Consider the following 24,937-nt stretch of genomic DNA (forward strand, 5'->3'; position numbering starts at 1 on the left):
TCATAATCCTGCACGGTGCTAGGTGAGTCAGTGCACTCGGACCTGTGCTTTTCCATCTCTGGATGCCCAGTTTTGAGCTCTTATGGTACAATGGAGATGGATGCTGAGCCCCTGAGCACTTTGAGCTCTTATGGTACAATGGAGATGGATGCTGAGCCCCTGAGCACTCTGCTGAGCAATACCATCACACACACGTCAGATGAAACTGAATTCATGCTTTACAAGCGTACTCAGGTTTGCTTCTCCTTGCTACCAAGCGCTTGACTGTGTAGTCATCATAAAGCTCTTTCACTGTGAAGTGAATGTAAATGTGGAAGAAAAGAAATTAAAAAAGAAACACACAATCATGAGCATCTGTTCAACATCTTCGTCAGCAACATGGACACAGGGATTGAGTGCACCCTTGGCAAGTTTGCCAGCGACACCCAGCTGTGTGGCGCAGCTGACACGCTGGGGGGAATGGATGCCATCCGGAGGGACCTTCACAGGCTTGAGAGGTGGGCCCATGGGAACCTCATGCAGTTCAGCAAGGCCAGGTGCAAGGTCCTGCATGTGGATCGGGGCAATCCTAAGCACAGATACAAGTTAGGCAGAGAATGGATTGAAAGCAGCCCTGACGAGAAGGACTGGAGGGTATTGGCTGATGAGAAGCTCAACATGACCCAGCGATGTGTGCGTGCAGCCCAGAGCCAACCGTACCCTGGGCTGCATCCCCAGCAGCATGGCCAACAGGTTGAGGGAGGTGATTCTTCCCCTCTACTCCACTCTCATGAGACCCCACCTGCAGTAGTGTGTGCAGCTCTGGAGCCCACCGGCACAAGTAGGTCATGGACCTGTCAGAGCAGGTCCAGAAGAGGCCACAAAGATGATCAGAGGGCTGGAGCACCTCTCCTATGGAGACTGGCTAGGAAAGGTGGGGCTGTTCAGCCTGGAGCAGAGCAGGCTCTGGGGGAGACCTTGTGGCACCTTCCAGTACCTCAAGGGGCCGACAAGAAAGCTGGGGAGGGGCTTTGTACGGGGGGGTGCAGTGACAGGGCGGGGGGGAATGGCTCTAAGCTGACCGAGGGCAGACTCAGGGCAGATACTGGGAAGAAATTCTTCCCCGTGAGGGCGGCGCTGGCAGAGGCTGCCCAGAGCAGCTGTGGGTGCCCCATCCCTGGGGGTGCTCAGGGCCAGGCTGGACGGGGCTGGGGGCAACCTGGGCTGGGGGGAGGTGTCCCTGCCCATGGCAGGGAGGTGGAACACAATGATCTGTATGGTTCCTTCCAATCCAAACCATTCTGTGATTTTATGAATAATAATAAAAAAGAGCACTAGTCAGAAAAGTCAAGAGGATGGTAAGAGAAGTGGGTGGGGACAGGGGAACATGCAATGGAACTGGAAAGATCCTTATAGTCTTTGTCCATCCTTCACTCTTCACCTAACTCAGCAGTGAAATGGACTCGTGATATTTCAGAAAGAGGATCTGACATGACAAAGGACAGAAGAAAGGGAAGTGTTCTTCACTTGCATTCTGGTCCCAGGAGTGTGGGGGTCTCTCACAAATTGCAGGGAAAGGAGGACAGGCCTGCAGCTCTGGGAGAATGGGAGAAGTTGTGCGGATAGTGGTGTTTGTGATGGCTTTCATCAGCTGCAATGGTGAGTAAATGCTTCAATGCATAGGAACAAAAATCAGAGTACTAAGAGGATAGGGAAAATCTTTTGAATTACAGTGTCTTAATTTTTAAAAATTGTCAAGTGTAGGAAGTTTTAGTTTCTTGTATGAAAAAATAGAGCCTAAGGATTTGCAGGAGTCTCCCTTGGTATCAGATATGACAAGGTGCTTTTAAGAGTGGGGGCAAATGGGGCAGTATTGGGCAAAAGCTCAGCTTCCACACCCCAAAGCAAGAGCAAAACATGATTGCTGAGGACCCTTGGAAAGCACTTGCTCGGTGTGTTAGCTTCCGAAACAGTCTTTGTGAAGCTGGAATATACATTCTTCTGGAATTTCATAATGCATCACCATTGTTCTGCTACCGTGGTCCTGGGAAGAAGAGCTGTAATTGTGCAACAAGGTGCAGGCACACACATGATCCCCCTTGGTCTCTCCTGATCTTATGACTCTCTAGGCACACCAGGAGAGGTGATGCTGGAATCTTTGCTTCAATTCATATGCCCATGAGGCATATGTGCCACTCCTAGGGCACATATGACACTGACACTGGAAGAGAAAGGTTTTGGGAAACAGGAGAAAGGTGCTTTAACAAGCTGTATACAGAAGCACAGAATTGCTCCTGACATTTAGAAAACTGGGTTGAAGTACTTTCCCCACTTATCATAAAAAAGGCAGCTTTGCAGATTTCTGGGATCTGCCTCTCAAGTGACTTATTGTGAGTTAATGCAGCTGAACATAATCAGCCTTTCTGGGGAGGATGGGAAAGGGGGAGCGGGATAAGGGGGTATGGGTAGAGGTGAGCCAAGTCCAGCTAAATTCAGGTAACCTGCTATTTACATGAGGCGCTTCCCAGAGGAGCTGTGGTCTCAGTGGGCCGGCAGCTGGAGGCATTGCAAGAATGAGCCAGGTACCACAAAATCCATCCCCTCTTCTCCTGCACCCACTTGAGTGCCTGGCAGGGTTCTTATCTGGTTGAAGCAGGTAGGATCCAAATAGGTCAGATCTGAAGTTTTCTAAGGCTAAAGAAAAAAGTTTGGGTTTGGTCCACCGTTCCTGTTCCAGGTCCAGTACTTCAAAGTACATTCCTAAAGGCTCCTGCCTGCATGGTACTTCCAGGCCACCAGGACAGCTGGTGCTGGCAAACTAGGAAGGAAGAGGCTCATTCATTTTAGAAAATGGGCCAGAATATGACAGTTCAATTTTTTTCTTTTCCGTTATCATGCATTATACATAATTTAAATAAATCCCTCTGATCAGTCTCTAATGTAGCCCTTCAGGTTTTTGTCTGGTCCAGCTCTATTTCCCTCTGTTGGGAGAATTCATATTGTTTGTCTGGAAGGCTACATCCTAGTTTAAGAAGTGTCACTGGGAGGAAATACTTTTAAAAATGCTGTCTCAGAGATTTTTATTTTGTTGAGTTTCTCCCACTCCTTCCAATCAGCTTTCCCTTGGAATCATCCCCACTAACGTTGAAACTGGTCATATACAGAGTGCAGCTGCTCCACAGGGAATCAGTGCACACTGGCAGCTATTTCAAGGCACATAGCAAGGCAAAATAATATTGGAGAAATGTTTAAACAAAATTATGTCCAGATGAATACACTGAACAGCAAACATACTTGAACTTGAGTGCACCAAATGCCTTGAGGTTATTTCTGAGCAGCTTCCTAAGTAGCTTCCACCCTTCTTAGTTTTTCTTGATGGGAGCTTGTGAAAAGAAGAGGAGGAGCAATGGAAAACCTTTAAAAATTGATATATCAAGGAGTTGCATTTGACTGGCATGTGAGATTTGAAAAATGGAGCTGTGCCTGCTCTATGTCAGCCAGTAAAGGAAAACCAAGGCTCCATGTCAGAAATAATCTTCCACCATACTCAGCCCCAGCTGTCCCCTTAGCCGCCCCTGCAGACCCAGGTCCATAGATGCTCGCCTGCCTTTCTCCTTGGCACTTCCAGTCAGCTCTAGGACAGGCTGTTGCACAGAGAAGTGCTGCTGGGTCCTGTGAGCACCAGGGAAGTTGCACTAAAAAATAGTGACATTAATGAATGCAAACATGTTGCATTCACTGTTAATTGCAGTGAAGCAGTAAACTTGCTTTGTTCATCCTTCCTCCCATATAGAAGGTAGAAGCCAACATTGCAAGTGGTGTTAGAGCATCCCGTGTCAGTTGCTGTTTGACTCACCATGTGCAAGCGGGAGCAGAAAGCCAAGAAGCAGAGGTAGGGTGTAAAGGCTGGGGCTAGAGAGCAGGAATAAGAGACAGAATATAAGACTATAGCTGTGATGTTGCCACCAGGAGTAGGATTTGTGCTTCTCTGTACCAAGAAGGAATTAAGAACTGGCAAGTGTTCAGAAAGAAACAATAAAAATGGCCATGAGGTTGAAGCAACTGTTCACTTCCCTGTGCTCAGTGAGTGGGGACAGGCCCTGGTTTAGCTGGTTGTGGTCTACAGGACATCTAAGACATGGCTGTGTGCTGTGGCTTCCACTGCCCGCTCATCCTATCTATTCTAAGGACATTCTCCTCCTGCATTCTTATTTCTTCCTTTTAACTGTTGTTCCCTGCAGCCCTCCTGGATCTGTCTGGTGTCCCCCAGGTCAAGGGCACGTGGATGGCAACCACCACTTTACCGTGTGCATACATGCCCTCAGAAGGTTTCACACAGCAAATGCTCAGCTGGAGCATAGAGCGAGACCATAGGACCTCTACCATCTTTCGGAGGGACGATTCTGGTGACCACATCCTGTTGGCTCAGTTCCGAGACCGGGTCAGCGTCCCAAAGCACAGCCCAGGGAACGCCTCACTCCTAATTGAGAACCTCGAAATGCCTGACAGTGGACACTACACCTGTAAAGTCATCTGGAGGTCTGAAAACAACAGCTTGGTAACAAAGGAGGTGACCACTGTGGTTAAAGTAGTCAAAGGTAAATCCTGCCACAAAGCCCTGCTCTTGTGTAGCCAGTCTAATCCACAGAGCACATTGAAGCAGCTGCTGGTGGGAACAGACTTTCACACCATAATGTCTACCTACATCCAGGCTGGAAGTGAGGCATTCTCCTCCCTCCAGCCCCTCTTCTCCACTCACAGAGGCATAGGGGCAGGCTGAGGAGGGGGGATCGGTCAGTATACACCACAGTCTGGATCTACCAATGGGCCACTTGAACCTGTGGTGCTTGAGAGAACATCCAGCTCTGGTTTTGGTTCTGTGCAGGAGCCAGCATCCCTGTGGTTCTTGTAGCAAGAGGGACAGCAAGTGGGTGTTGTACTAACCAAATCTGCCTTCTCCCCATCCCGAGCATCTTCAGCAGGTGCTAGAAATAATTTTCTGCAAGGGGGCAGCCACATGACAGAACAGGACTTGTGTGATACAACAGTAGCAATGGCAGTATAGCTGGTGTAAACCTGGCTTTAGGCAAGAGTAAACTGAGCTTAATGTGCGCAGAGAGGCAACACAAGAGCCGTGCCCCTCTTCCTCCTGGGAAAGCGCTGAGAGCTAGAGCCAGAGCTGCCGTGGCAGGGGGACCTTGCCCAGCCAGCCAGGGCCAGCGTGACCTGGGCCCTGTCTGCTTTGTCTTCCAGTTGCTGTGACCAAGCCCGTCATCAGGGCGGGTGAGCTGGGGCTGGCAGTGCCGGCAGGAGCCAGGACCAGCCTGACCTGTGTGGCCGACGGGTCCCCCCCCATCAGCTACCGCTGGTTCAGGAGCACCCCGGGAGGGAAAGCCCTGCTCCTGAGCAGCCAGGCTGAGCTGGCGTGGGACAGCCTGCAGCCCTCCGACGCCGGGAAGTACTACTGTGAGGCAGAGAACAGGGCTGGAGCCAGGGCAGTGCAGCAGAGCGACACCGTTGAGCTGACAGTGAGAGGTGAGTCCCCAGAGCAGAGCTCCTCATCTCCACTGCAGGGAGTTTCCTCTTTTACAGCAGGATCAGACATGCTAAATATGAATGGTGTCTCAATTGCCCCAAGAGGAAACCACAGGGGCTGGCATCCTCCCTGCTTCAGAGGGTGCCTGGTCATGGCAGGGGTCAGGAAAATGTCCCCTGTGTCCCTCCAGGGCCAAAGCTGTGCAGTATGGGAGCCTGACTCCTGCACTGGGCATGTCTTGCTCTCATTTGGCTTGTACTGTAGACAGGGAGTGGGGGAAACAGCCTGATGACCTGACTCTCCTGCAGGGTCCCCAGTCACACAGCAGCCCAGTGCTGGGACTGACAGGCACGCCAGACCCCCGCTCACCCCTCGAGGCAGTGGGACCCAGCAAGTGCCCACAGGTGAGTGACCTGGGCTGCAAGGAAGGGCTGCTTTCACCCTGGCACTCTGTGAGTGACAAAGAAGGTGAATGAGGCAAATCCACTTGATGTTCCTTTTGGGCTGTAGATCCTTTCTGCTTGTGGGAGAGACAGGCCACCCTGTGCCCCAGATGCAGGTGCTTGCCTGTGGGTAGCTGGGTTGGAGCTCCCCAGGATGGCAGCAGAGCCAGTGCTAGAGGGACCACAGCCTGGGAAACTGGGGGATGAACAGCTTCAGCCCACCTGGGGCAAGAAGCCTGGTGTGGGGCTTCATGTGTCAGGCAGCCTTAAGGTGCAGCTGCTGACAGTAAAGCCCCCCAGACCAAGAAGTCACCGTAGGAGACATATAGTCCTGTGGATGCCTGGATGTGTCCAAGCAGGACAAAGCCGAAGCCATGCCATAGCCAGCCACAAGTGGTGGTGCCTAGAGCTCTTATGCACCAGGGCTGCCAGGGACCCACGGGCTGATGGCCGGGGAGGTGGGGAGGCCAGTGCCACGTGCTGCCCGCATGACTGCCGGCGGGCCACACATCAGGGATGAAAATCCGGCTGGTGGCTCCAAGAGCAGGTCCGGCAGGTGTTCTTAACGCGCACCTCAGGCGCGGCAGCTTGCAAGAATCAACGTGTGGCGCGCTCCTCAGAAGAGGACAGGCAGCTCAGGACAGCCGCCACGTCCAGGCTGGGCCGGGCAGCGGGCCGGGCCCGCCAGCCAGCGGAGGGGGCTGCCTACCCCAGCCCGGGAGGGTCCCGCTGCGCTGAGCCTTAGCTCTGGCAGGCCTTCCTGCCGCCACGCCGGGCTCCGGGAGGGATGCCGTGCCGGAGGGGCCTCCCACTGCCGCAGGAGAGTGGGGTGCGCTGGACACGGCCGGGTTGGCCGACGCGTCTGCAGGCCCAGCCTTGCCGGCAGCCGCTGCCGCGGGGAAGCCACCCCCGCCCCGCCCGGCCTCGGGTTTTCCCCGGGCGAGGGCTGCCCTGCTGGTTGCGCGCCCACGGGCCTGCCCGAGCGCGGTCGTGGCCCGGCATTTTGCCTCCCCTTTCAGACCGAAAGGGGCTGAGAACACCGGCCCCGGCCTCGGCTTACAGCCGCGGGCAAGCGCGGCCCGAGGCGCTGCGCAGGTCCCCGCCCGAAGTTCGAGGGGTGGGGGTGGGGGTGGCTCCCCCACGCCCGCCGCTCACAGCGCTTCCCCCGCCCGCAGGGACCCCCCAGACCGCGCCCGCCGCGCCCCTGTACGCGCTGCCGGCCGCGCTGGGCGGGGCCGCGCTGGGGGCGCTGATGGCCGCGCTGCTGCGCCGCAGGCCCGGCAAGAAGGGTGAGCGGCCGGGGGACGAGGCGGGACGGGACGGGACGAGCCGGGGCCGGGCGGCGGTGGGGGCCCGGGCCGGGTCAGGGCCGGAGGGCGGTGGGGGGCCGGGCCGGGCCGGGCTGGGGCCGGAGGGCGGTGGCGGGAGCGGCGGGAAGCCCGGCCCGAGGCGGGACGGGGGCGGGGGTGGGGGTGGCCCTCGTCCGAGGGGACGGGGCGGGACGGCGCGGTGCTCGCCTCGGCTCCATCCCCAACCCCGGCAGCCACATCCTATTCCCATCGGCCCCAGTTGGTCCCTTCCCCAGAGAGGCAGGGTGGGAGGGTTATTCCTGAAGGTGGGAATACCTGGAAGCAGCTGGTTTTTTTCTGTGACACATAAAACATATTGATGCACATCTTTGATTCTTCTTTTGTTTTCCCAGAACCTCTCTATGAAGTTGCTTTGTGAGTACAGATTTTCATGTGGATCGTTAAGAAGACTTTGAGGGCATCATACTGATGTCTCCAAAAAGCCTCTTTGCTCAGTGAAAAACCAAATATTTCTTTGACTTGCAGAAGGAGGATCTGAATACTTGGCAGTCCATTTAGTTAGCAGCATGAGGGCATTAATATTTTAATGCATGAGGTAGCAAGAGTCCACTCTTTGATATGTTAGAATGAGGGAAAGGTATTCAGGGTCCTTCGATCCTGCCTCATAGATGCCATGGGAAAACCGTTCTCTGTAGTAAATTCCCACTGTTATTTCACAAAGAAAAAAAAAATTCACAAAAAAATTGTCAGCTTTTCCCTCAAGCTCAGTTCCTTCTATACATGCCTTTCCCTTTAAGAAACATGTCCCAGTGCTTATCCAAGTGTTTTTGTATTTTGTGCAATTCCTGTTTGTTTACAATGATACAAACATACCTTCTGCCTTGTCACAATCTCAGCCTTTAATCCCTTCATGCTACTTTTCTATTCAGAGAAATACCTGTGCCATCTGTAGTCTCACACATTGCCATTTTCCCAGTTACTACTGGTAGTTACTTCCTAAAGGCTAGGCCATCTGCTGGTAACTCTTGAGTATAATACAGTAATGCTATGTGAGTTTATGGTACATAAACAGTGTTTACATACATGTACATGTGTACATAGTACATAGCAGTGTTAACTGTTTGTTGCCTCTTCTTGTGTGTGTAATTCTTTTAATGTTACTTTCTATTGTCTTTCAGAGCCTCCCAGGCCCTCACTAGATTAATATAAATTTTGCTGTTCCACGGATTATGTGGTAGATCTTGTCTTTGGCTAAGGTGTAAATCAAATGACTTCTGATGTAGTCATCCTTCTCAATAGTGTCTCTCTGTTGTTTCAGCTGCAGCACTGCAGATGTCATGAGATTGGAGACTGATGTGGAAGTCCCTGTTAAGTGCCTACACAAGAAGACAAATTGTAAGACTGAAACATTCAATGATACTTTCACTGTGAAAGATGACAGCCACAACAGCGTATACATCAGGAAGAATCCTGAGTATGAGAACCTTGTGAGTGCAATGGAATCAGAATATGAAACAGAAAGAATTTAGTAGAGTACCAGCTTTTCCTCATGAGCAGCCGTGCAGGGCTGCAGATACTCAATGGTAAACTTTACCAAAGGAAAATCTTCTTCCTGTCTGCCTCCTGCTGTGATAAATGTACCAGTCTCACTGCTTTCCTTAACCTAGGGGAACTACATAATCTCGGGCTTTGGCAAATGAAGCTCATTGGTGCGGAAACCCTCAGCCAGGTGATTATCAACCTACTTTTACAGAGCAAATAATTTCTGAGCCTGAAGGGCCAAGGTGAGGAAGAGAGGATCTGAAGGAGTGGAAACACTTTGGCCTGCAAATTGAGGTGTAGCTGGGTGCAGTGCTGCTAGCCAGTAACACTGGTAAGGTGTACTTTCCAGTGCATGTTCCCCTGTTAGGACATCCCAGACTGCAAGGAGCTGAGGAGCCGGGGATTGTGCTGGAAATGGATGCCGTCTGGCTTTTCACGTTCAACAATTACTGGTTGTACATCCTGCTTGTCCTTGAGTCTTTTTTATTAGAGCATAATAAAGGGACTGCAGAGGGGGGGAGTGATGTCCCAGGAATGCAATTTTTGCTATCAGACTGGAGCTCATTGCTTAGAGGAAGAGGAAATGGCCCTGTGGGTGATGAGCCTCCTAACTGCCACCCTCTGGTTTTCTCCCGGAAAAGCAGAATTGGTGTTGAAGGAAATGCTAGAATTTTCCTTTTACCGTGTGGGGACCAAACGCATAATAAAAGAGAGAAATCTGAGGCACGTGGAATAATGATGGAGCGAGGGACCTCCCTGGACACAACAGACTGATGTTGATTCACTCTGTGGGACTTGAATCAATCTGTCTTGATTACAACAGAGATATTAACTCTGACCTATGTTATGGGAATGCTGTGAGTGCTCATGTTTGTACCTTGAAATACACTTGAAAAGTGCTCAATTAGTGCAATGTGTTTTCTTTTCCAGGGCAAATACAAAAGGCTTCAAAGGATTTTGTTGCATATGAATTCTGACTTCCTTGGTATTTCACCATGCAGTGCCATCATTTTTCTGTTGCTTGCAAATTTGTCCTTTTTCTCAGTCTTCTGATTTAATTCTGCAGAACAGGCAAGAGTACAGTCATGGCCATGGTTTGACTTGGAAGTTTGACTTGGGTTTCCCTTTTAAAGAGGAGAGGACAGGAGGGGGGTGTCAAGTCAGCCCACACTGGACTCCTCGCGTGACTATACCTCACCGCATCCCCCAAAGCCAGTTGCTGGGGTCATGGTGCTGCCTCCACATGCAAAGCCACAAACCTGCAGCTGCCTACTACTGCAGTGAGAGACCAGTAAGTCACAGTGCTCCAAACTGTGCCAACGTCAGGCTGAGGCCTGGAGTCAATGGAAAAAACTCGTTTCAGTGTGTTAGAAGCATCAGTGCTTGAGCTGGGCACTTTTAAGGCATGACGGTTTGCCATTAGCACCTTTCTTCCAGATGCTTCAGCTAGTTCTAGTTGTTTAGGCATTTATCACAGGAGGATGTAAAGTGTTAGGCTACTAAATTGCTGTCAGAGGTTGGGAGGACTCTGGGGGTGCTTAGTACTTCACTTCCAGCGGAAGGCTAAATTATGCTCAAAAGCTTGGGAAGAGAGGTCATCTAAACGATATTACAAACTTGCCTGTGATTTAGCTCAGGCGGTAAAATCTTTCACTTTAATTTCATGCCATTGCTCAACACATTGGTTTGCTCTAACAAGCAGTTACTTAAAAAAATGCTCTGCATCTCCCTATATACTGGCTCTCCGAGACTCAAATCAAATATTCTCTTTCAAGTAAAAACTAGCTCTGTGGCCAGCCTGGGCAACAGCTGAGCACACTGCGGTCACAGCCTCGTGGGAAGGCAATGGCTGTGCTGGCTCCACAGGGCTGGTGGGAGCACACAAAGCCTTATGAGTGCACTGCTACCCCAGCAAGTTAGCACCCTGACTGAATCTGATCCCTGGGAGCCACGGTGAGGAAAGGTAGCTCTGCATGCTGGAAAACCATTTCCTATCCACTTTTTGAGCACAGGGAAGCTAGGAGGATAAGACACAGAGCAAGGCAGAAGACTTAACTGAGACACAGGAGTTTCCTTGCTCCTGACAGACATTTCCTACACACATCTTCCATGCCAAGGCCAGGCCAGAAGTTGCTGCAAAGCACAGTGACTGTGGCTTTGGAAACACCGTGGCAGTGAATGCGCAAGCACTGCTGGGAGGAGGGCAGAGCAGGTCCCACACCACTGCTGTATGGAGTCCACATGCAAGCCCAGGCAGTTCTGGAGGGCCAAAGGGGTGGGCAGCCAGGTGGGTAGTGCAGAGCTGTTGTGATGCTGCTCTGGGCATGCATTCACTGTTCTGCTTCTGCTGGAGCACGTCTGAAGGACCACAGCTCCTGCCTTAGCCCAGGAGAGCAGGAGGAGGGGGTACATGCTGCCGCAGGAGGAGGTGGCTGGGACCCCAGCAGCCTTACAGAAGGGAGAGAGGAGGCGGCTAATCCTCCAGGAGCAATGAGAGGTGCTTTGCGGACAGAGAGGCAAGAGACTGGGTCCAGCTCCATTAGTGGACTGGAGCAACTGCAGGGAAGAAATACTTCTGCTCAGCTGAAGCACGTCAGGGCTCAGAGTGAGACACCAACTCTCAAAAAGGGTGCCTGAAGCTGAGGGAGCCCGCTGTAAGGTAGAAGTGAGGAAGTGCTGCAGATGTGTGCTCAAGACATGGGCGTGGGGGCAGGGGGAGCATTATCATCCTCCTCTTCCACTGCTTGCAGGCTTTGGAGCTATTTGGCCAGTGTGTCTTCTAGATCAGCCATACTGCTGTTCCTGACTGCTCTAGAATAATGAGACCAGCTTAAAAACAAGAAGTCTACATGCCCTGCATTAGGTTTAAGGTTATTCTTGGGATGTGCATTTTGGCTTCCTCTTTTTTGCCAGGTGGTTCCTGAGCTACAAGGCCATGCTTTGCATTTCCAAGGTCTTAATCTCAAGGAAGAGGGCTGAACTGTACTGTCTGTAATGCAAACCCCATCACTTTCATTAACCCTGCCTTGCCGAGGAGTCCCGAGGCTGTGAGGCCAGTGCTAGTGGGGTGCAGGCTTTGCTGTGGGGTGTGCAGTCTGTCACCACTGCTTAAACCCACTGTAGGGCATTCCTGGCTCTCTGGCAAAAATAAAACAGAAGAAAAGTTCCTTTTTATAAAAGCAGCAAGGCTGCGTGCCTTCAGCTGCAGTGCATTTCCTGCAATATTCTCTGTTACTCAGCAGCCTGGTTTGCTTCCTCATTGTTAACCATTGGCATCTTGCATGTGCTGGGATGCTGCTGCTGTGCCCTGCCTTCCGTGTCTGCCAGACCTCCAGGCAGCTTGGCAGGCAGGGCAAGGGCAGGGACAGGGATGCCACTTGGCTTTAGCAAAGTAAATTTATAGGAAGAATTACTGCCTTTTATTAAATCAATCAGTCCAGCTGGGGGAGCATGGGGAAGCAGATGAGCTCTGGGTCCTGCAAGCCCTCCTTCTTGGCACTGACTTGGACCCACACGGCTTTCATCTCTGCCGCCACGGATCTTCCCTTCCCAGGCCAGCAGCCTAATACCAGGTTCATGTTGTTCTTTGTGGCCTGAGTGCTGGGAAGAAGAGCCTAGCTTTTGTGTTCAGTGCTCTGAGTTACAATGACTCTTCTTCAGGACACTAGGTGATTATCAGGCAAGATCAGAGAGAAAAGTCTCCTGGCTGTGTTTTGAAGTTTTCATAAACACAGCAGTGGACGTGCAGGGGCGGTTGTGCTGCAGTGGCAGGCTTCCCAGGGGAGGCAGGCAGCAGCTGAGTGGGCCTGCCTGTCCTTACAAGGTCCATGGCAGTGCCAGGCCCCCAGCTCCAAGCACTGGTCTCCCACCTTGTGTATTGGTGCTGTGCTCCCAGCCTGGGCCGGCTGCCTCATGGAGAGCAGAACTGCCCCCTGACCAAGGGCGAGAGGGGCCGGGACCCTGTGAAATGTGTGTGAGGGTCTTTTGTGCTTTACACCTGGGGTGAGGTAGTTCACCCCATGCTGCAGCGTGTTGGCACTCCAAGAAGCTGGCCTTGGAGACGCCAGGCTGGAGCTGCTGCACCAGCGGTCTCAGTGGTGGTGCAGAACATAAGAAATTAGGGGAATGGGGAGCTGCGGCTGTGCTCATGCAGGGCAGAAGTGTGCAGTGGGAAGCTGATGCTGTGTGGGAAGGGAGCTGAAAAATTCTCACCTTTAGATACTCACAACCTGTCTGGACATGATCCTGTGCAGCCTGCTCTAGGAGAACCTGCTTTAGCAGGGGGTTGGACTAGATGGTCTCCAAAGGTCCCTTCCAACTCCAAACATTTTGTGATTCTGTCATTCCCCATCCTCACCTCAGCAGATCCAGCCCCAAAACACAGGGCATGGTGCTCTTTTTTTGTCCCCCCCAAGCGCCGTCCTCATTCATTTTAATCATCCTAGTGCTTTATGCAATATTTCCTGCCATTGTAAGGTCCCAGCTCCAACTTCCCTCATTGACTGTGTAACACCATGATTTTTCCAATTTTTGATTCCTCCCAGCACTGACCTGCTCTGAGGAGGTCTGGGCAGCTTCCTCAGAAGGCCTGGTGCCTGGGAGAAGCTGCAGAGGAAGAAGGCAACAGGAGTTAAGAAAGGAGCAGCAGATGCTCCAGCTGGAGCAGACCCTATGTGCTTCATGTTGTCACTGCCTTTCATTTGGGCAACAAAATGTCTTTGGTCATAAGCAGCAGAAAAATGGAAACACAAAAAACTTCTTTTCTGAAGAAGGTTTGCTGAGGTTGTTGTTTCTCCCTGTATAACAGGTGTGTGATTATTTTTTATTTCTATTTTTGGCACATTTTGTAGTAAAACCTGTTGTAAACAGAATATTTTTCTTCTGAAAGTCATTGAGGGGTTTGCAGTGTTGCATCACCACCAGACAAGAAAACTTCTCCTTTCCTTGTGCTGGTCACTTACCCAGGGACATGACTCATCTGCTGAATGCCAACTCTGCTCCAGCACAGAAGGGAAACCTCAGCTTCTGCTCTGAAACTACACTGCCTCCAAAAAACCTGCACTATTTCTAGTGGCCAGCACAATGTCATGGGACTTGCAGATCTCCTTGCCTCAGAGCAACTGAAGTGCACGCAGCGCAGCAAAGGGGACCTGTTGCCTTTTACACTTGCCGAGTTTGCCCTGGCCATCGGAGCTCTTTTGCACTTGCCGCTCTCAGCAGGGAGAAGGGAGAGGAAGTCTCAGAGAAATCTGACCCACTGTAATTTGGCATTCTTGTAAGAGAGGAAGGGATTAACTTTCTTCCCCTTCTCCCCAGCCATCTTGAAGGAACTGCGGGCTGGGGAGGTACCTAAAAAGCAGAGAGACAAACTCTACTGAAAGCAAAAACTGGAAATGCATGAGAAAACAATGACGGAGAGCAGAAGAGAACGCTTGGCTAGCTGTGATGCAGAAAGGTTTAGGTCTGTTGAAACCTTGAGGTCTGTGATGACAGCAAGGGCTGGAGTTGACACAGCTGCCTGCTACATTAAGGATCCACTGGGGACAAAACAAACCCTGAAATAAAAGATGTTGTTCTCTTTTGAAGCTGACCTCAGTGATAAAGATCAGGGTGATGTCTGTGAGTCATGAGTAGGTGCTTGAGAGAGACCACGGGAGTGTGAGTCATAAGCAGCAGGACTATGTTTGTCCAGAAGTGCACAATAAGCCCTACTGATAGGACCTATTAAAAAAGCAGAACACAATTTGCTTAGGCAATGATACATATTTATTGGTCCCAGCTTTGTACAAACTCCCAACTTCTTCAAAATATTTGGCAAGAAATAGTTGCAACATAAAACCTGCAAGCTTAGTATTAAAGTTTATCAATAGTCTCAAGTCTTGCAAAATTTGCTGGTGATTCCGTCCTAAACTAAGTCAGTGAGGTCTTGGGATTTTTTTCTTAGTTTCTGAGTTTCCAGTGTTAAATCCTTTTGGAGCTGGATTTGTCAAACTGAGCTGGGCACCCTGACTCTGTCCTTTTCCCCACCCTGAGATATCTCAAGCTGCAGATCTGATATGCTGCAAGTCAGTTATTAAAAATGCTTACCCATCATTAGATCTTCAAGTGGGGTAATTTAGAGGGAATTGCTTTAACTAAATAGCAGAAATGCAAGAAAAGCAATAGGCAACCTTACTACTGTAAGTGCTGACTAGAATAACCATCAAAAAACAAAGAGTCTTCTCCAAACAACAAGGCTCTGAGAAGTGATGGACTCCATGGCCTAATTTAAAAACAGATTGAGCAAACACGTATTTTTAGCTGGCTGATGGGGTAGAGGGAAGTTAATCAGCAGCCCCATTAGTTTGTACTACAACTTCAAATAAATTAAAAAAAGATTCCTACATGTCCAGAGAAAAGATTCTGGATTATGGATAATGCTGTCCTTACCCATGATGTTGTGATTATAGTTGCCAGAATCCTTGTCAACTGAGTAGGATTATTAATTAACAGCAGGGTAGTTAATGCTGTGGAAGAGAACAGCATCGTCTTTGGCTGCAAAGAATAGGGAGCCAGGGCCCAATTCTCTGCCTTCGCAGCTGTACCAGCAACACCTCCGTACAGATTTGCAGGGAGGAGTGCCCCAAGAGGCGCTTCCGAAATTGGGCTGGAAGGGAAACCTGGCAGCACAGGATCAGAGCCAAGCATCCAGTAACAATGGGATGGGTTGTTCAATACCTTGCTGGGTTTATGGAGAGGAGTAGAATGCAGATAGGAAGGCTCCCACCTGAGTGGGAGGAAGGAGATGGTCCCCTTGGTGTGCCGCCATGTCGCTCAGCAAATGCCTCACTTGGGGTATTTGACAAACTGACACTGCACACTGAGTGTCGAACTCAGCTTGTCAAATACACGCAGTGCTGCACTGCAGCTCCCGGTGCCCATCACAGAGGTCTTCACTGGGCTGCTGTCCTGGGCAAATGAAGAGGGAAAAGAAGGGCTGAAGCTGTTGTTAACATCAGAGGCTTTTGCCAGTTAGCAAAAAACATCATTATCCCTCCCCTATTTCCCTTTCCAACACTTTTCTTTGGGCAAGAGACAGACACCCACGCAGGCAGACACTGCCTTCTGCTGAGGAAAATGTCCACTATATTAATACAAAGACTGAGGCTCTGCATAGCTGAAAATGAAGCTGAGAGCTGCAGACTAATCTTCTGCCTCAGCTATAAGGCCTACATTGGTAGCTTGAAATATTGACAAAACATCCCTGCAAACACTCAGCCATGCTGTTTGGGTACAACGTCATGAAGACCAATGTCTCTCTAGATGCACAAAGTCTAGACAAAGCCCCAGAGAACGTACTGCAGGGGAGCGATTTTTGCATTGGGCAGAGATAAGGGTATGATAATTTCACAGACTTTTCACAGCTTTCATTTTTAACCTCCTAAATTTAAACAAGTTGTTCAGGTTTCTCACATTTAATTCCTTCTGTTTGGGTCCCTATGGCCATTTTGCATTTAAGTGGTCATATATGCCCAAGTGTCCTTGTATCATAAGGTACTTCAGCTAAATGCCTAATTCTAGATATGTAAATATTTCAGTTGTAACCAGACACAGATCCCAAAGCACATGGGATGGGGCCTCTGTATTTAACGCAGGTTGGTAGCCCCGTGCATGCCAAAGACAAAACTTCTATTGGCAGGAATAGGCTCAGGGTTTTCTCTCTTACTGTACCACCAATAGCTAAAATCAGTAGGGTTTTTTGGGTTTGGTTTTTTTTTATCTAGACCTGAGATCTGAAAAGGCACTTCTTCAAGCCTGTCTGAAAGAGATGTACAACTCTGGCCCCGGGCATACACATTAGCTCTGCTGGAGGCAAGGTCAGCGGCCACCTCTGGCCCAAAGTCCAGTGCCATATGTGTTCGCTGTTGCAAACCAACAAACAAAAAAGCAACCATAGCAGCCTCTGGTCCCCACAAACTTCAGTCCCCATCTCTGCCTGCCCACAGGCAGCTCTGCTGCTAGGCAGGATTGCTGCAAGGGTCGTGGTGCCAAATAAAAAACAAACTCCACATAGGGAAACAATTCTTCAAGAATAACATGAAACTTTCTCTTCTGTTGTCAAACTAACCCCCTTCTGCCTCATTTCCAGCAGACAGAAGAAACCTCTCCTGCAATAAATGGAGCTTTCCACCCCCATATGCTGACTTAATTGAGCCTTTAGGGATGAACACACACACACACATCTTTTGCACAAAGACCAGAAGATGCTGTTGGTTCCCTATTCTTTTAACCAGGGTGTGCATTAAATGCACTTTAAAAAAATTAAATAACAAAATATACACAACAGAAGATATTTTTAAGTATTACTGTGTTCTGTGTTCTGACCATTCAGAATTTCAGTCTAAAAACAGATTTGAAATTCTGATGCTGTGCAACTCTCTCGGAAAAATTCATCACTGCTCCTAAGCTGCACCTGTTCTATATAACACTATTTTAATGTAATTCATATTCTCTGCAGCCAGGCCCAGACAAAGCTGAGTTTTAAGCATGGTGCTTTTAGCTTCCTTCCCAGTTCCCTGATTTTAATTTCATGTGACCAGCAGCAACAGTTTGTGAGAAAGCAGCTGTGCTAATATTAGTATCAAAATGAAAAACTAAAATGAGTATGTCAATTATATTTTGGAAGGTGGACCATTAAAGACACAAAAGTAGAATTCAGCTGAAGTATATTAACAGCATCATACAGTGGGCAATTTATTAACCCTTTTCCGTCTGTAACTTCTGGGAGGATCACAGGATCCGATCTAATATTACACACATATGAATACACCTGGAAAGGGCAAGATTTTTCACGTGAAAGCACAAAATGAAAAATGGTAGCCTAAAACATGAATTCTTTATATGTGCTCTGAAACCAGCAGAAAGTGAAATAAGATTTAACAGCAAGGGAACAGCTACAGCTTTAAATATAAAATCAGTTTCTAGACTGGGTTACTACAAAGGCTTTGCAATTCTTACATTCCCCCTGCCCTCCACACTACAGCCTTTGGTGAGATGTAGATAATGAACAGTTCTTTGTTCTGGCTCCCTAATTCAGAATGAATTTCAACAGTGGTTGTAGATAAAGGAAGTATGCTGCAATGGATAAAAGTAGCATGTGTATTTCATGAGCATTAGAAAACAGCGCTAATAAACTGATTTAAGGTCAGCCTAGCAAAAGACATACTGGTTTGAGCACAGTTAAAACTGATTTCTGTTATCCCTCAAGCTCTTGCACCACTGTAGTAACACTCTGCAGCATGAAGCAGTGTGGGCAAAGGGATGCCAAGCTGTCTTCAGGGACCTGGGCCTTCCCAGCGTTTTGTCACCTGTGTGCAAATGTTTTAATATAGCCAAGGCTCTGGGTTAACATTTCTTAATCCAAAATACGCTGATCTGGTTTTAGCAGCAGACCCATCATAAAGACACTTGGGTCCTTGCCTCAAGTTTATCAGTGCAGTTCGTCAAAATTACTCTCCTTCCACATTGAATTCTGTTGTACCATGAAAAGTAAAAGTTTTTTTTTAACAAGCTCTGAATGGTTTGCATAGTTGTTGCTGATGTTAATAAAGCAGGGATGCGCTTTCTCTGCCTGAAAACAATTTTCAGTGAGAGACACCACACACTACTGAGAGCACAGGGGGGAAATTAAAATGAACCTGTCATCCCCAAAAGGGCCCTCAGCCATATCAAAGTGTGATGAGGAGGCCAGACAAAGAAAGGCTAAGTGAGCTTTTCAGCTGGTATCAATGACCAGCCTTCTCTCAGCTTCACTGCTGCTTTCTAACAGTGGAAGATGTGGTCTCGGGGCAGGGGAGGGGGGATGGGGGGATGGGCGGGGAGAAGAGAGCGCTGCTTCTGCAATTGCAGCTCAAAATAATCGCCTGGTGTGGCTTTCTGAGGGGAAAAACAGCCACTTGAAATGTTGCTGTGAGCAATAGATAAGAGGAAGGTACACAGTGGAGATAATTCTAACAGCAGATGGGAATGGAGCTTGCTACCCCAACCTCACAATGATAGTATCTGATCCAAATGGATTTGTCATTGTCAGAGCTTCTGGTTTCAGGCCGAAGTGGGTATTTCCAAGTAAGAGCTCAGTGTTATAAAACAGACTGAGCAATCAACTGTGTACTCTGAGAGGAAAACAGAATTTCTTCCTGCATTCTTCAGTCAGTCCCTTATCACAAGTGTCACAAAAAATCCCTCTCCGAGCTGCATGTCATCTTCCAGATACCTGACAGGGCTGTCAGACTGCTCTGCATCTTGCAATGAAAATAAATGTAAAGTAAAATTATTGGATAGACTTGACTCTAAACTTAGTAACAGCATGCATAAGAGTGTGGCTCTTATGCATGCTCAGTAACAATGCCCCAAGATGCAGGCTGCACCCATTTCAAGACATGCACTTAGTATGCGGTATTTGAACTGGAATCAAGGTCATCTCTGTTTTCCATTTTGTGAAACCCAAATCGCAGCCTGGATTGAAAGCAAGAATCCCCACAGATCTGGGGGCAGCAGGGTCTGCTGAACCCCTGCCCATCAGTAACCTTGTGGCGTGCTTCTCCTGGGAGCCTGAAGCCTTCATTATAACAAAGCCAAACTCAGATGAGCTTTGCTCATGGCAGACTCCCACTGCATGCCGTCCTGCATGGGATCTTCCTGTGCTCCCAGCTCTGCAGCTGCTCCCACTGCTGGGAGCTTTGCCTGATAAATGTTGGAATAGTTGGCTCAGTAAGGTCAATCTCGTCTATCAGGCAGGCTCCAGCAAAGCCTGGAGCTGCAGCCCAAAGGGCTTGCTTCATCACAGGCAAGCCGGGCCGTATACCCAAGCATAGTTCTCTGTAGCACATCTGCTGACTTGGATGAGACAGTTAACAGTACAAAAACAGAGCAAGAGGCCAAATGGTGCAGCCAGCTAATTAGTAACTCCTGCTCTCTAGCTGGCAGGTGTCAAAGCAGCTCCGTGGCTTTGCTGCAGGGAGCAACTCCAAGCTGAGGATGCTATCGCTGCCAACGAGGCCACGCTCTGTTTCCCAAGAGGGATCATGCAGGCGAAGACAAAGCCTTCTCATGGCACGCAAACCACTTGCTCCCTAGCAGGAGCTGTGCAACAGCAGTGCAGGGCAACAGATTTTGTGACACCCTTGTCCCTGCCCTCATTAAAACCAGGAGGTGTCAGGCAGGAGGTGATGCCCTCTCCCTCTGGCTCTAGAGTGACTGGGAGGTCCCTTGCCACCTCACCCCAGGCATCCAGCTGTCTTTGGGCTGCAGTTTACTGGGCAATGTGCTGAGCAACTGCCCCAACCTAAGGAAAGCTCCTGGGAAATGGGATTTGGCAAGTACAGCAGTCGTCCCAGCTTTGGAGGGGATCTAGGTGAGAGAAACCCTGAAATGCTCCAGCAAGGTCTGTCCCCAGGCAGCTGCAGGAAGCATAAAACCAGCCATGTGTCCCCACTGCCACCATCCAAACTACCCTGTCAACCCGACAACCCTGCAGCCCTGCATACAATGATATTTTTTTCCTTGCTTTTGTCACAAGGCTGAAAGCAACCCCTCCTTGCTCAGCCCAAGCTGGACATCCCTTCTGCCTAGCCCTTGCTGCAGAATAAACTTCTACTCTACCTTGTCCTACAAGTCCCAACTTCCTCTTCAAATCTGCTCCAAAAAGTGAAAAACATAATTCAGCGCTTTCCTTCACAGAGAAATATGCATTGCTTCGAACAAGAAACCACACGGTTTCATACCTTGTACCTGAACATCCCCCTCCATGCCCTCCTGCCACTGGCATCTCGGCACCGGGGTGGGCTGCCCTCCCCTCCGCCCTGCGCCACAAGGACATGCCAGTGCCAATGCCATGCTGCTGCCCTTGTTTCATATGGTCTCCAGCAGCACATGGAGCTGCCCCGCTCCTGACACAGGGCTTGGGCCCCAAATCCCAAGGAGATTTCCCCAGAGTGCCCAGGAGCAAAGCATTCCCTCCCAGCATGCAGCCACTTGCAGCAAAACCCTGCCCCGTGGGAGCACCCGGAGGATGGGGCAGTGCCGCTGGGTGAGCTGCTGGGAGCAAGCACAGCCATGCTGGCAGCAGATGCACCGCTGAGGCCGGGGACATTCAAAAGACAGATCCAGCCTCCAGGCCTGGGCCGACTGTGCGGGACAGAGGGGCAAAGCACGAGCCATGGCCCCGGCTGCACCACAGCGGGGGGTGCAGAGCCCATTGCACATGCAAGGTGCTGTTCCGGCAGCCGGCAAACACTTCAGGGAGGAAGTCATGGATTTCGGCAGCAGCTGTGGGAACAGCTCACGAGGCCAGGAACCAGAAACACTGCAGCTGGCACCTCATGGTTCGCCCAAAAGCACCCAGAAAGGGCCTAATAGACCCCCCATTACCTGGAGGTCACTGGCCACATGCCGTCCCACAGCTCCCGTACTCACCTGCGCCCTGCAGCCCCCACCCTAGTGCACCAGACTCTGCTCCCATGGCTGCTCACACCCCCCATGCCTGAAGGTGCTCGGTGAACCCTCGTCCACTGTCCTGAAGCCAGAGAGACAACACGAAAAGGAGCTGCAGAGCACACTTGCACCCAGCTGGGACACCGTCTCTCCCTAGCAAAAGCCTCCTCCGTCCCACAACTTCCCCTGCTCTTTGTGCGCTGTCTCATTGATGAGTAATTTAGATCAAAATCTCCCCACTGCCAGCAGCTCATCTGCAGCACGTGCGTGCATGCAAGCTGGAGGAGGGAAACAAGCATGTGCATCCCAGTACCGAGCAGGGCTACATACACACCACTATCAATTGTTATTCATCCTCATCAATGAATCATGGTTCAGAGGGTGGCACTCCCTGGCTGGGGCCCATGGTGCTGCATCCCTTAGCCTTCCCTCACCAAAGCACACCCGGCCCAGCACCACCACTCTTACCCTGAAGGGAGACACCAAAAAGCACTTTGGCTCAGGCAGATGCACTCCCAGTGCCAAGGGGAGACAGTCCAAACCCAAGCAGGCATCAGACCCCCCAAGGCTCAATGTGTTCATGGAGTGGGAGCACAGCTTTCTGCATTGCCAGGAACACGGACACCCCGTGGGTTTTGGTGTCCCAACCCCCGTGGTCTTTTGGGACTTCCAGGGGGACAAGCCTTTTGAGGTGGCCCCCAAAGGAGCGATCCTCCCCCATCCCAGCCACCCCTTCCACTGGGAGCTGGCACCTACCATGCTGAGCCAGACTGGCCCATGGTGCGGGGCTGGCGCAGGGCTGGCACGGTGCAGGGCTGACAGTGGGGTCATGCAGGAGCAGTGCGGTGGGGGTGCAGCCCAGGCACACAGCTCGTTTTTGAAGGGGCTGCTCCTCCTTCGAGAGGAAGCTGCAAATGGGGAAGATAAGGCTGAGGTTAGATAACAGGAAATGTCTGGATGCAAGTGACAACAGGGCCAGGTTGTGAAAGCAGCTCTCCCCATCCTGCCACCAGGCACAAAGCTCATGAGTGGGACGAGAGGTGGCGGGGGGAGGGCAAGCACCTTGCACCTTCGCCCCACACAGCCATGCCACCGCTTGGGCCATGGGGAACTGGTGGCCATGCTTCTGGCACCCCAAGCTGGAGGTGGTGCGGGGCAGGCTGCCAGGGAAGCCATCCCAAGGCTGGCCACCCCATGGCCACACAGCCTGCAGCAGGCGGGCCCTTGTGCTCACGGCTGCGGAGGAGCCATGGGGAGGGTTGCAGCAGAGGGCTGCGGAGGCAGAGACTGCTGGAAAGGCTTCAGCTTGAGACAGGCTCATGGCTGTGCCCAGAGGGATCTCTTACCCCTCCATCTGCATCAAGGAGGGAAGCAGGGCTCTGCTCACAGTGGGGAGCCGATTCCAGCCACTGCAGGTGGATTTGCTCCCAAAGCTTCCCCACGGCGCTCATCTCCCTTTTGAACACAGGCTGGGGTGCAGGCTGCAATGCTTCAGCTCCTCTGCTCCCTGGCACTCACGTGGGCGGGCAGGCCTCACTTTCCCGGTCGCGGTACCCAGCGGAGGCACCAGCTCTGGCCCGCTGCCGCCAGCCCCTCCGCACGCCTGCCAGCACCAGCCCAGGCCCCGTCCCAGGGCAGCTCGCCAACCACAGCGCCTGTGCAGAAAAGTAGATACCAGTGTTTTGGGTTAGTTATAACCAAAGCAAGTTCCACCGTTTCTCACCTCCTGCCCCCCTGGACTGCCCACCACACAAGGCACTCTAAGGCATGGAGCCATCGTCACAGGGTGGCTTCCATCTCACCTGGCTGGCCCAGGGCTGGCCACCAGCGCAGGGGCAGGGGCCAGCAGGCTCTCTGCGCTCAAGCCAGCAGCACAGCTAGCAGTGTGAAAGCCAAACCGATTCAAGGGAAACCATGAATTTTAGAGAGTCTTTCCTCGTCTCTCCACACCAGTATAGTTTATAGCATATTTCGTAAGGCCAGGGCTCAAAAATATGTGACTCTGCGCCTGCATTATCACAAGCACATTTGCCATCAGCTAGCCATGCCAGTGCGACAAAGACTTTGGGATCCTTCTCATAGGATCAGTTTTCTCGCTCCCAGCACTTGGCTGCTGCCCTTTCTTTCCAGTTTTTGCCTCTCAGGTTTTCCTTTCCTAGCCTCCCCACCACTGTCCAGCTCTGCAGCCAAACTGCATGGAGATCCTCCCGTGCTTGCTGCCGGGGCCTGCATTAATCCAGCAGCTTTCAGTTATGTTATCAGCATGCTTGGGCTGCAGCCACGTATTTTATTATTTTCCTGCAGCTCTGTCCAAACACCTGATCTGGAAAACACTTACTTATGCCTCCAAGTAACTATGCACACTGAGCTCCCTGGGAGTGCTCACAAGCTACTCCGATGCCTGCATGCAGGCACTAGTGAGGCCAGCCTTTCTGCTCAAAGTAAAACCTGGCCCTTCTGCCCAAGGGATAGCTAGATAATGAGGAATACGGTTACTGTCCAGTTCCCCTTTCATCCGCCTGTGTTTTAAAATATACAATAAAAGAGGAAGGGAAAGGTCTGGGTGGTTTGGTTTTGTTTTTGCTTTGGTTTTAGATAGGGGAAAGAAGTAGGTTTGTTCATGTAGTCTGCGCAGATTTTTTCTAGGCTTTCTTTTTCACTCTCTCTTTTTCCTACTTGTACCCAAACAGCTTTGAAATGGGTGACCTTCCAGGCCAAGGCCTACAGAAAGCAAAAAGGGCAGATACTTTATTGCCATTCTTTGTGGGGATGCAGCACAAAGAGAGTGCTGAGAAAAAATGCTTGATCGCTCTGATTGGAACATAAGTCAGTCTGAATTTTAAAAAAAGTGAGTGACTGAGACCATCCAAAGCAAACAGCACTACATTTTGTGATCTCTAAAAGCTCAGACCTAAATTCAGATCCAAAATCCTCGGTCCATATCCATCTCTAGCAGAGATCTTCCCAGCTGTCTTCTCAAACAGAAGCAGTTAACTATGCATCTCCCTTCAAATCTTCTGCTCACATAGCAGAAAGTTAACTAATCACTCCTTTTTGCTAGTTTCTATACCAACTTTGCAGCACGATACCACAGTTTATTTCTGACCTTACTCACATGTCATTTACATATATGGGACACCCTCCCTTGCACTTTAGTGGGACTCGTGCTGACGTGCAACAGTGTGGATCAGAACTGACTCAGGGCTCCAGGCAAAGAGACAAACTCAGGACTAGGTATATGCATGCAAAACGTATAGACTATTCAAATGGTTTCATCAGGAGAACAAGAGCTGTGTTGACATATTCCTCCACAAATTAAATAGCCCTGAACAAACTGCAATGCTCAGAGAAAGACAGGCTTCATCTTCACAGCAAACATCCCCATACTGCTCTAAAGTTAACTGGCAAAATGCACTGCATTTGTTACCCAGGAGGTCAGAGCAGATAAACAAAATGATCTTTTTTGGCCACTGCATCTCAAAAATGAACTGTGAAAAGCATCAAACTTGGATGTCCAAATGCAGGGTATTAAATCTGTAGATAGGCTGGTAGGTAAAAACAGCCCTCTGGCAAAGGATGTGGATCCCTGGACTCCAAACTTCAGACTCCTGCAGATCAGGTCCTTCGGATCTCGGGAGGTTAGGAGACTCTTACAA

General features: G+C 50.4%; 1 protein-coding gene across 2 annotated transcripts; it reads left to right on the forward strand.

Annotated features, from left to right (window-relative positions):
• Nucleotides 1-1,399: 1,399 nt before the first annotated feature.
• LOC101916908 (V-set and immunoglobulin domain-containing protein 4-like) lies at nucleotides 1,400-9,712 on the forward strand. Of its 2 annotated transcripts, XM_055818172.1 has the most exons (7): nucleotides 1,400-1,638; nucleotides 4,221-4,577; nucleotides 5,233-5,514; nucleotides 5,824-5,919; nucleotides 7,134-7,247; nucleotides 7,661-7,682; nucleotides 8,587-9,712. In XM_055818172.1, exons 1-7 carry the CDS (start codon nucleotides 1,584-1,586, stop codon nucleotides 8,795-8,797), a joined length of 1,137 nt encoding a protein of 378 aa, XP_055674147.1. In that variant the 5' UTR covers nucleotides 1,400-1,583; the 3' UTR covers nucleotides 8,798-9,712. The 2 variants fall into 2 exon arrangements, with proteins under 2 accessions (XP_055674147.1, XP_055674148.1); XM_055818173.1 differs by lacking the exon at nucleotides 7,134-7,247 and having other exon boundaries at nucleotides 1,402-1,638.
• The last annotated feature ends 15,225 nt before the right edge of the window (nucleotides 9,713-24,937 follow it).

The sequence above is a fragment of the Falco peregrinus genome, chromosome 13 (assembly GCF_023634155.1).
Source record: "Falco peregrinus isolate bFalPer1 chromosome 13, bFalPer1.pri, whole genome shotgun sequence".
Taxonomy (NCBI): Eukaryota; Metazoa; Chordata; class Aves; order Falconiformes; family Falconidae; genus Falco; species Falco peregrinus.